This window comes from Dipteris shenzhenensis, chromosome 1 (genome assembly GCF_047967505.1).
Source record: "Dipteris shenzhenensis isolate YYH24624 ecotype China chromosome 1, Dip_SZ_1.0, whole genome shotgun sequence".
Lineage (NCBI taxonomy): Eukaryota > Viridiplantae > Streptophyta > Polypodiopsida > Gleicheniales > Dipteridaceae > Dipteris > Dipteris shenzhenensis.
Genome location: NC_141596.1, coordinates 27,348,590 through 27,360,625, shown reverse-complemented (window position 1 = coordinate 27,360,625; position 12,036 = coordinate 27,348,590). Strand labels below are relative to the sequence as shown.

At 43.7% G+C, this 12,036-nt stretch overlaps 1 protein-coding gene across 1 annotated transcript; it reads left to right on the top strand.

Annotated features, from left to right (window-relative positions):
* The first annotated feature begins 7,931 nt into the window (after positions 1-7,931).
* On the top strand, positions 7,932-10,639 carry LOC147905637 (uncharacterized). Its single transcript, XM_087372104.1, has 3 exons — positions 7,932-9,220; positions 9,314-9,454; positions 10,090-10,639. The coding sequence occupies exons 1-3, from the start codon at positions 7,932-7,934 to the stop codon at positions 10,637-10,639; spliced, it is 1,980 nt and encodes a 659-aa protein (XP_087228230.1).
* Positions 10,640-12,036: the final 1,397 nt, after the last annotated feature.

Sequence of the window (12,036 nt, the reverse complement as noted above, 5' to 3'; positions counted from 1 at the left end):
TCCTTTATCGCTCCATCGTCGCCCACTCATTTCTCCTCCTCATTGCTAAGACTTTCTATCTCTAAGAGTCACACTCTTTCATTCTTACTCTCTCTATCTCTCTCTCTCGTATTTTCTCTTGCTCCCTCCCTCTCTAAATTTTCATCTCTCGTCAATCTCTCTCATCTCCTCTCTTCCTCTTCTTCTCTCTCTCTCTCTCTCATGCTAGTATACTTCTCTCTCTTTTCATCTCTTGTCAATCTCTCTCATCTCCTCTCTTCCTCTTCTTCTCTCTCTCTCTCTCATACTAGTATGCTTCTCTCTCTCTCGTCTGTCCTCTCCCTCTCTTTTTCTCTTCTCTCTCTCTCTCTCTCTCTCTCTCTCTCTCTCTCTCTCTCTCCTCTCCTTTTTATTTCCTCTCCTCTCCCCTCTCCTTACCGTTTCCTCTCATCTTTATTTACTCTCTCCCCTCCTCTTCATTTTCCCTCTCTCTCTCTCTCTCTCTCCCCTCTTGTTTTCTTGTGGGGGTTAAAGGTCACTGTGCCTTAACCCCGGTTATGTACAATACTCAAACACATATATATAAATGAATGAAAAAGAAGATTAGGGTGGTTCTACACCCACCAAACTTGTGTGGCTCTCTGTTTCTCTCTCTCCCTATTCCGTTCTTGCTTCCGTTGAGAGCACTCTCAACTGGTATCAGAGCCCGAGTGATCTAGTTGAGCATGCGTGAATGCTGGAAGCTCAGCAGCTCTATGGGAGGAAGGAGAAGCTCTGTGGGAAGCATTGTGGGTGACTTTACTTGCATCCGAGTGTGCAGAGACCTTAGAGGAACCTTTGGAAAGGTCACTTTGGCTTTGCGAAGTGGTTTTGAGAGCCTGTTAAGAGCTTTCAAAGAAAGTCGTTTTTTTGAGCTTTTCCCTGTTCCGTTCGATGACAGAGACTCCGTATTGACTTGTAGAGGCAACTATTGCTTGCTTTTGGTGTCCACTTAACTTTAGGAGCTTGGAAACACCTTTATTCTTGAATCTGGGATCATTTCATTGGATTTCTGACTCACTGTGTCAGTTCCTGCGTTTTTTGCCCGAGTATTGGAACTCAAGTTTGGAGCAACCATTTGCAGATCTGTTAGTTCTGGTAGACTCAGGAGGTCCTAAAACTTCTATGTTGCTCGGATGAGACATTATTGATGCATATGCCAGTGGACAGTGTTTATGCTTGAGTCATTTGGCACTTATTGGCATTTTCTTTTGGGCCAGATTTGCTCATATGGATGCATAGTATATGCACATGAGTCAGATGCATCTTTTGATGCTTTGAGCTTTGAATTTTGGTGATATTTCACTTTATTGTGGCATACACATTTGGGTGCACCTGGTATTTGGTGTGATTCTCTCTTGCAGGCACTAGCATTTGGGATTTTGTTTCATTTGCATCATGGCATCCTCTTCCATGTCTGAAAAGGAGTTTTTCAGCATTAAAAAGTTTGATGGGACAAACTTTTCTTTGTGGAAAGAACAGATAAGAGATGTGCTTATTCAAAAGAAGTAGATTAAACCCTTGGCAGGGATTGAAGCTAAGCCTGCAAATATGTTTGAGGATGATTGGAATGAGTTAGATGCATTAGCAAAGTCTACTATTAGACTTCATCTTGCAGAGTCAGTTTATTTCACAGTAGTAAATGAGCAGACTACGGAAGATTTGTGGAAGAAACTGTGTGCCACTTATGAGAAGGAAACTGCCTCTAATAAAGTTTACCTCATGAAGAGGTTGTTTGAGCTGCAGATGAAGGAAGGGGTCTCCATTACTTCTCACTTGAATATATTCAATATTATTTTTAGCCAGCTTCAGGCTCAGAAAATGAATTTTGATGCGGAGACTTAGGCAATATTTCTCTTATGTTCATTGCCATCCTCATGGGATACCTTCCGTACAGCTGTTAGTAACTCTGCACCTGGTGAAGTACTAAAATTTGATGATGTTGTGGGTAGCTTGTTGGCCGAGGAGATTAGACGGAAGTCTATGGATGGCAACAAGCAGGATGCAGCCTTAAATGTGCAAAGGGGCAGATCACTGTTCAGGGGGAAGTCCCAAGAAAGAGGGAATTCTCGTAGCAAATCCAGGGCACGGAACATTGAGTGTTACCATTGTGGCAAGAAGGGCCATATGAAAAAGGATTGCTACAAGCTAAAAAGAGAGCAAAAGGATAAGAAAAAGAATGCAAATTGGGGTGCAAATCAAAAGGAAGAGAGTCCAAGGGAGGACAAAGGAAAAGTGAAGACCGAGGAGATCAATGCAGTCACGTGTGAAGAAAAAGTGAAGACCGAGGAGATCAATGCAGTCACACGTGATAGTGACAATGATGTTCTCTTCATGTCTAGTTTATCTGCAGAGTTGCTTACCACTTCAGATGATGCATATTCCCAGGATTGGATTTTGGATTCTGGTGCTTCATTCCATGTTACTTCCCATAGGGAATGGTTCTCCACTTATGACAGTGGAAAGACAAGTTGTGTGCATCTTGGAAATGACTATGCATGTGACATAGTGGGAGCAGGTGGCATAAAGTTTTCTTTTGCAAATGGGTCTGCATTTGTTTTGAAACATGTGAGACATGTGCCTAAGCTGACCAAGAGTCTTATTTCAGTGGGTCAGCTAGATGATGCTAGTTTTCACACAACTTTTGGCTTTCAAAGTTGGAAAATTCAAAAGGGCTCTATGCTTTTGGCCAGGGGTGCGAAGTGTGGGACTTTGTAGTCTTAAGCAAGCGCCTAGAGAATGGTATCAGAAGTTTGATGCTTTCATTTGGTCTTAGGATTTTAGGAGGAGTGAAATTGATCACTTCCTCTACACTAAAAGGGCTAAGGATAATAGCCTGATAATCTTGGCACTATATGTGGATGATATGCTATTGGCTAGCAAGAATACTTATGAGCTAGATGCTTTAAAGGCCAAGTTGCATGAGGCCTTTTATATGAAGGATTTGGGACTTGCAGGTCATATTCTTGGTATGCGCATCACGCATGATCAGAGTAGGAAACTCCTTTGGCTTTCACAAAAAGAGTATGTTACAAAAGTATTGCAGCGTTTCAATATGGAGGGGGGGAAGGCAGTGAGTACTCCATTGCCTCCATATGTGAAACTGAGTCATACAGATAGTCCCAAATTAGATGAGGAGGGGGCCATGATGGCCAAGGTTCCTTATGCATCAGTAGTTGGGAGTCTTATGTATGCTATGATAGCTACTAGACCAGACATTGCATTTGCAGTGGGAGTTGTTAGTTGGTATGTGGCTAATCTAGGAAAGAGGCATTGGGAGGCAGTTAAGTGCATCATGAGGTACATGAAGGGTACCAAGGAGATGTGCATCTGCTTTGGTAAAGGAGACATGCATGTACTTGGGTACACAGATTCAGACTATGCAGGGCATGTGGATAGTAGGAGACCTTTGCAGGTGGTGCAGTGTCGTGGATGTCTCGCGCACAGAAGTGCGTTGCTTTGTCTACCACAGAGGCTGAGTATGTTGCAGTCACAGAGGGTTGCAAGGAGGCTATATGGCTTGATCGGCTAGTGGGAGATTTGGGGATTCATATAGGTGTACCGACATTGCATAGTGATTCCATGAGTGCTATTCAGCTAGCACGGAATCCGGACTTTCATGCAAACACCAAACACATTGAGGTCAGGTACCATTTCATCAGGGAGGTACTTGAGGACAAGCGCATAGAGCTTGTCAAGGTTCATACAGATGATAACCCTGCAGATATCCTGACGAAGAGTCTACCTAGTCAGCAGTTTGAGTATTGTCATGTATTGATGGGCATTGGATAGTATGCTCACTAGTTGTTCTCTCTTAAAGGCACATTGTCCTTTAAGTGGGAGGTTGTGGGGGTTAAAGGTCACTGTGCCTTAACCCCGGTTATGTACAATACTCAAACACATATATATAAATGAATGAAAAAGAAGATTAGGGTGGTTCTGCACCCACCAAACTTGTGTGGCTCTCTGTTTCTCTCTCTCCCTATTCCGTTCTTGCTTCCATTGAGAGCACTCTCATTTCTCTCTATTGCATCGCCTACTTTCTCGCTGCATTCCTCTCCCTCTCTCTTTCTCTCTCTCTCTCTCTCTCTCTCTCTCTCTCTCCTCTCTTTCTCTCTCTCTCTCTCTCTCTCTCTCTCTCTCTCTCTCTGTCTGTCTCTCTCTCTCTCTCTCCCCTCTCTCGCCCCTCTCTCTCTCTCTCTCCCTCTCTCTCTCTCTCTTTTTCTCTCCCTCCCACTCTCTCCTCTCTTTCTCGTGCTCCCTCCCACTCTCTCTCTCTCTCTCTCTCTCTCTCTCTCTCTCTCTCTCTCTCTCTCTCTCTCTCTCTCTCTGTCTCGTGCATTGTCATGGCAATGCGCCTCTCCCACACTCTCCTTTCTCTCTCTCTCTCTCTCTCTCTCTCTCTCTCTCGCCTCTCTCTCTCTCTCTCTCTCTCTCTCTCTCTCTCTCTCTCTCTCGTGCCCCTCTCTTTCTCTCCTCTCTCTGCTCTCTATCTCTCTCTCTCCCCCCACTCTCTCCTCTCTCTCTCTCTCTCTCGCACTGCCGCGGCAGTGCGCCTCTCCCACACTCTCCTCTCTTCTCTCTCTCTCGCTTCATCCCCTCCCCCCCCCCCCCTCTCTGTCTCTCTCTCTCTCTCTCTCTCTCTCTCCCCCATAGACTCTCTCTCTCCCACTCTCTCCTCTCTTTTTCTCTCTCTCGGTCATGCGCTATGCCTCTCTCTCTTCTCTTGCTCTCCCACTCTCTCTCCCACTCTCTCTCTCTCTCTCTCTCTCTCTCTCTCTCTCTCCCTCTCTCTCTCTCTCTCTCTCTCTCTCTCTCTCTCTCTCTCTCTCCCTCTCCCCCACTCCCCCCTCCCTCTCTCTCTCACGTGTTGCCACAGTAGTGTGCCCCACTCTCTCTATTTTTCTCTCGCTCCCACTCTCTCCTCTCTTTCTCGCGCTGCTACACGAAGGTTGTGAATGGGATGACTCCATTGCAAGCCTTTTTTGGTAAGAAACCTTCAACTGCACATTTTAGAGTTTTTGGATGTGATTGTTTTGTGCATGTCCCTGATGCTACCAGGACCAATTTAATGGGAACCGAAGAGCCGGAAGTGTATTTTCTTGGGCTACAATGAAGAGACGAAGGGTTACCGTCTCTATAACCCTGTTACCAAGAAGGTAATTGTAAGTCGCGATGTGGTCTTCTCAGAACAGCCACATCAATTGGAGGAGGATGCTTCCTTCCTAGACAACCAAGACCAGGATATCCATCCAATACCGCCACCAACAGTAGACCGAACTCCCCCAATAGTGCTTGGGAGGATTCAAGATAAAGAAGAGGAAGAAGAGCCTATGGAATCACAATGGAAATGGCCATTCCTGAAGTGGGTAAAGCAGCTTTTGGACGGTAGAGAACCTCCAGCCATTGAGGAGGAACCATTTGAACACCGCCGGTCCAAGAGATTAGAGGAGCAAAGAAGGGTGCAGGAACACTTGGTCAACTACGCTTTGATGAGAGAGGTGATCCGTGCTGATGAACCCAATTGTCTTGAAGAGGCATAGGGTGATGATAGGTGGATGGAGGCTATGCAATCGGTGTATGGCTCCATAGTGAAGAACAACACTTGGGACCTTGTGGATCGACCACCAAAATGCAAGGTAATCGGTACCAAGTGGGTGTACAAGACCAAGTACAAGTCCAACGGCACATTGGATAAGTACAAGGCTTGGCTCGTGGCAAAAGGATTTGCATAGGTACATGGTTTTGATTATCAGGATACTTTTTCTCCCACAGCTCAATTAACCACAATTCTTTTTGTCTTATATAATAGTACCTTTCAATATGCCCTTCACGACCACAATAATGACAAACATGACGATTTGATCTTTTTCTTGTTGATCGCTTATTTTCTTTTGCTGTGAATGAACTGTCTCCAAATGATTACAGTAGATCATCTCTCCTTAAGAAGAAGACCAACACAATCAAGATAGTCAGCATCTTCATCCAAATGTAACACCCATGTAGTTTCACTAAATTTTGATGGTAAACTCTTTAAGAGGATTGCCTTCTTGTTGTCGTCAGCTTCGACTCATGAGCCAAGCTCATGTAACTTCCTCAAGAGCAATTGCATTCTATTTAAAAATGTTCCCAAATTTTCACAATCATCCATCTTTGGATCAAACAATTCTTGCTTTAGTATTGCCTTTGAGTGCTTCATACATACCCCGAATAGCGTCTCCAGAATCCTCCTTCTTTATATTAACCATTGCATCATTTAGGAACCTTCTACAATAGCTCTGAAGCAAGCTTTAGCCACCAATAAATCGATTGGCTCTCTTTGTCTTCTACAAACTTGATTGCAAGCTATGTGGGGCCGTCGACCATCTTGAGGGAAGAACCAAACTGTGTATTTGAAGGACAGTACCACTCTATATGATTTCTTTAACATGCAGTCTAATCTTGCACACTCCTCAAATCACCTTCCATGATACCTTCTAACACTGCTCTGATGCCATTGTTAGGTTATTGATTGTAGAATTTGCATGCAAGTGCTCAATAATCACGAGAAGCTGCAATATGTATAAAGAACAAGGAACTCGAGATGGCACCACAAAATCAGAGTCTATTAACTTAGAAAAACACTAATCTAGAGCCTTACCCATAGTCGGTTTTTTGGCTTTACAATTGTGAAGCTAAATACTGTCTATGGACCCTAAAACAATCTATTGTAGGCAGTCGTTGCATGGTTGCCACATGTCACATAGGAAGCTCCGAGTACAAGGGGTCCCACACCCTCGCCTCCTAGCCATGCTATGCCTCCCCACTCCCAAAAAGAGCCGACTTGGATATGGTAAGGGTCTCCTAATGCCCTTCTTATATTCTAGGATCTCCATGATCGTCCTGTTGAGATATCGAGCTCCACTCGTGATATGCCAGGGTGACCATTGTGCATTTATGTCACTGATTTGTTAGCTGCAGATGTGGTTGGTACACCGCCCATGAATAATAACTAGATGATAACTATCTTTATGTACTCTAGTTAGTGGCTCAGTTAGTATGCCACCTTAGTTAGCTGAGTTTGGTTTGAGATCCACATATTGTAGACATATACAAAGATATGACCTTGTAGGCTAGTCTAGTACTTGGTTTATTTTTATGTTCTACTTGGTCACTATATATGCCAAGTACTTTGTATTCTTATCTATTGAACATCTGTTGGAGCTTTCGTGTGTGAGCACATCCATTCACTGGTGTTCACTTTTTGTCTCCATTTGTGTTCCTTCAAGTGGTATCTGAGCCTCAGTCAGTTGAACCTAGATTCAGCCTTGCCTTCCATCTTGTGGCAAGTTCTCTCGTGTCCTCGTGTTGCTCTCAATCCTACATTCAGCCCACTTCAGTTTCCAGCTCGTTTTTCAGTCAGTTGCCGTGAAGAACTTGAGATTTTTGCTGCCCCGGGAGGTCTTCTTCAGGTCGCCTCTCTCCAGGACTTGGTCGACAACCAATGCTACTGATTTTCAGCTCGTTTTCACTTAAACTTCAGCCCGAACAGCTTCAGATCAGGTCGCCTTCACTTCGCCCCTCTTTTTGATCATTTTTCCTTGCTCTTGACCCAAAAATCAGGTCGCCCTTGAGCCCGAGGGCTTCTACTTCAGGTCGTCCTGATTTCCAGCACTTTCTGGCATCTCCTCTTGCTGTTTTTAGTGCCTACAATAGTCTCCTATAGTTGCATTGATGCTCTTCTCAGCAGCAGCAGCCATCTTCTTCAATACGAGTTCATCTACTGCTACATTGGTGCTCTTCTCAGCAATTTCTAGCCCCGAATCAAACTGACATCCACCTCGGAAGCTCTTACTTCAAATCGATTTGCTTCAGCACTCTTTTCCTGCTTCTTGGAGACCCAAATCTTCTTGTCAGTTATTTGTCAAGGAAAAATGTCTCTTTCTGAAAGCTTTGGCACTATCACTGAAGGGGATAAATTGGAAGGATCAAACTATGCCTTGTGGTCATTTATGCTCCGCAATATTTTGGTTGGCAAGGGCTTGTGGGACATTGTGAGTGGTGATGAAACTAGGCCAGCTGCTGCTGCAACTAGTTCATCTTCATCCATCACATCTACATCCACAGCTCCTACTCCTGCTCTATTGGAGGAGCAAAGGAAGTTTGATAGAAGAAATGCCCAGGCTTTACCTTTGATATCCCTCTCAGTGAAGAGGTACATTATGTCTACTATCAAGTCCTGCAGGTATGCTAAAGATGCTTGGGATAAACTGGCATCTATGTATCAAGTCAAAAATGAAGCTAGAGTGCTAGCTTTGACAAATCAACTCAAGGAGTTGAAGATGGAAGAAGGGCAAACAATTGCAGAGCATATTGCTAAGATTACTGATCTTAGAGATCAATTAGCAGGTGTTGTTGAGGAGATAGAAGACAGAAAGTTGGTCACTATCACTCTCAATAGCCTGGCTCCATCATTTGGCACTTTTGTTACCTCTTTGTCTATCATGCTTAGAGCTGCACCTGTCTCATTTGATGAGTTGGTAGGGCTGCTCCTGCAAGAAGAGGAAAGAACCTCTAATTTTGCTCATTCATCTCGCCAAGGTGAGCAAGCTCTTGCTATGCAGGGAAAGAACAAATTTCAGTCAAAAGGAGGATACTTTCACAAAAAAAACAGCAATGGATTTCAGCCCAAAAGTGAGGCAAATGCAAGTTCTCAGGCAAGTCCCGCCTCTAAGAAAAAGGGTAAATGTAACTATTGCAAAAAGCCTGGTCATTACATTGCCAAGTGTCAGAAGAGGATTGTTAATGAGAAGAAGAGGGGGACTACAAATAGTAATTTTGTGGCACCTACTGAAAATTCAAATGCCTCTTCTCATGCACATTATGCCCAGGATGACAAGGACTTTGCCTTTGGTGTTGTGGATCATGAGATCATTGACACAGGGGGGGAGCCCAGTATGTCACATGCTACACATGCTCATGCTCTTATTGAGCCAGTGTCAGAGGGTATTGATGAATCTTTGGCCACCACTGATCCTTGGTACTTGGATAGTGGTGCTTCTAAGCATATGACTCATCACAGAGATTGGTTTGAGGACATTATACGGGTCCATGGCAGACATGTTGTTTGTGCCAATGATGCCACTCAGGATATCACTGGAGTGGGACATGTTCCTATTCTCTTGGATGGTTCACGAAAGAAACAATACATCCGTGATGTTTGGTATGTTCCAGATTTGAAGAAGAATCTGATTTCAGTTTCCTCCATTGCTCATGATCAACATATGTTGGTAGAGTTTCAAGGTAGCCAATGCAGGATTAAGGATCCTAAAAAGGGTTATGCTATTGTGGCTACAGGCACTTATGAAAAAGGGCTGTACAAGCTTGATGCTCAGCCTTATAATCAGCATGCTATGGCTGTATCATGTGTATCTCAGGGTGATTTATGGCATGCCAGGTTTGGCCATATCCATCACAGGGCTTTGACCTATTTGTTTAACAACAACATGGTTATTGGAATGCCAAAATTACAGCAGCTAGTTAATGAAGTATGTGAAGGGTGTGCCCTTGGCAAATTGCACCGCTTACCTTTCAAAAAGGATGGGAAAGGTGATGTGAAAGCAATAAGAGCATTGCAAATAGTGCACAGTGATGTTTGTGGCCCCATGAATGTTACTACTCATAGAGGGGCAAGGTACTTTGTTACCTTCATTAATGACTACTCCAGATTTACATGGCTCTTCCTCATGAAGAACAAATCCGAAGTGTTTTATTGGTTCAAGATATTCAAGGCTATGGATGAGAATCAGACCAATTCCAAGATACAAACACTCAACACAGATAGAGGGGGAGAGTATACTTCAGAGGTATTTGCAAGCTATTTGCAAGAACATGGCATCAAACATCATTTAACTGTGCCATACACACCCCAGCACAATCCTATTGCTGAAAGGAAGAATAGGATTCTACTCTTGTAGAAATGACCAGATGCATGCTGAAATTCAAGAAAATCTCAAAAGGATTTTGGGGAGAAGCCATTACTACAGCCACATACATCTTGAACAGATGCCCAACAAAAGCTTTGGTTAACAGGACACCATTTGAGGCATACTATGGGTACAAGCCCAAGGTAAATCACTTCAGAATTTTTGGGTCGGTTGCTTATGCTCTAATTCCTGCTCAACATAGAACTAAACTTGATGACAAGAGTGTCAAATGCATATTTGTGGGGTATAGTATTGAGAGTAAAGGTTTTTGTTTGTATGATCCTGTTACTCGGAGGATTATTATCAGTAGAGATGTTGTCTTTACTGAAAATGAAACCATGCAACCGGTCAATGTTGATTTGCCACCATATGATGATGTGCCTCTTGATATTGTTCAGTTTGATAGTAATGAGATGGAGTCTTTATCCTCCTCACCCAGTTCAGATTTGGTGCCATATGTTGAGGGGGGATTTCCCTCAAATGTTCCAGAAGGGCAGCCAACTAGTGGGGCAGGACAGCCACATGTTTGGAATCCTTTACCTCGCCATACCAACAGTGGTCCAGCCAGTGGTGGTGCTGCAAATTCAGTCCCAAAATGGGCACGGTTGACCCTCAAAGAGGCTAATGTTCAGCCAACTTTAGGGAGGCCAGGATAGCCACAAGGAATGCATCATCACAGGTGAATTATGCTTTGATGGCTTCAGTTATGGCAGCTGAAACTGAACCTCAAAGATTTGAGGATGCCATGAAACATCCTGCATGGCAGGAAGCCATGAAATCTGAAATTAGTTTCATTGAAAGGAATGCCACATGGGATTTGGTTGATAAGCCCATTGGGAAGAATGTGGTTGGTACCAAATGGATCTATAAAGTTAAGTACCATGCAGATGGCACTATTGAAAAACACAAGGCCCGGCTAGTTGCCAAGGGGTATGCCCAAGAGGAGGGAGTGGATTATGAGGAAACATTTGCTCCGGTAGCCAAGATGACTACCATTCGGTTTGTCATCTCTCTTGCTGCAAGTTATGGCTGGCCCATCTTTCAGATGGATGTCAAGACTGCCTTCTTGAATGGTGATTTACAAGAGGAAGTTTATGTGTAGCAACCCCAAGGATTTGAAGTTACGGGACAAGAACACAAGGTTTGCAGGCTACGCAAGGCATTGTATGGGCTAAAACAAGCACCCCGTGCTTGGTATCATAAGATACATTAGTATTTGCTATCCCAGGGCTTTGTGAACACACATACAGAGTCCAACCTCTATGTTCTGCAAGAAAAATCAGATTTGCTGATTTTAGTTCTTTATGTGGATGATATACTACTCACAGGCAGTAGTAATCAGCAAATTGCAGCCATCAAAACAGCATTGTGTCAGACATTTGATATGACAGATTTGGGTCTCTTGCACTATTGTCTTGGTATTGAGTTTTGGAAAACCCAGGAAGGGATATGTATGTCCCAAACAAAGTATGCAAAGAGTCTCTTGCAGAAATTTAAGATGCAAAATTGCAAACCTGTGGCCACTCCATTGACCAAAGGACTCAAGCTTTCAAAGCATGACATAGCAGAGAAGTTTGATGGCACACTTTACAGATAGTTGGTGTGTAGTCTTATCTATCTGTGTTTTACAAGGGCTGATATTGCACATGCCACTGGGTTGCTAAGTCAGTTTATGCATTGTCACACTGGCAAGAAGCCAAGAGGGTTCTCAGATATCTGCAGGGCACTCTTACTCATGGATTGCACTATGCTGCAAATTGTGACATTTCTCTGAGTGGTTTCAGAGACTCAGATTGGTCAAGGGATATGGATGATAGAAAATCCACCACGGGTTATTGTTTTTCATTGGGTTCAGCTTGCATTTCTTGGCTCAGTAAAAAGCAAGACCGTGTTTCTCTTTCCTCTAGTGAAGCAGAGTATAGAGCAACAAACGCAGCCACTACAGAAGTAATGTGGTTAAGGAAGCTTATGTTTGATTTGCATCATGCACAACATGGTGAGGCCACCTCCATTTTGTGTGACAGGGTGAGTTGCATTGCCATTGGGAAAAATC

Coding starts and splice junctions, on each gene's coding strand:
- LOC147905637 (XM_087372104.1), top strand. CDS start 7,932: ATGTCTCTTTCTGAAAGCTTTGGCACTATCACTGAAGGGGATAAATTG. Junction 9,221..9,313: donor CAATACATCCGTGATGTTTG/GTATGTTCCAGA, acceptor TAGCCAATGCAG/GATTAAGGATCCTAAAAAGG. Junction 9,455..10,089: donor GGTGATTTATGGCATGCCAG/GTTTGGCCATAT, acceptor TTTGGTTAACAG/GACACCATTTGAGGCATACT.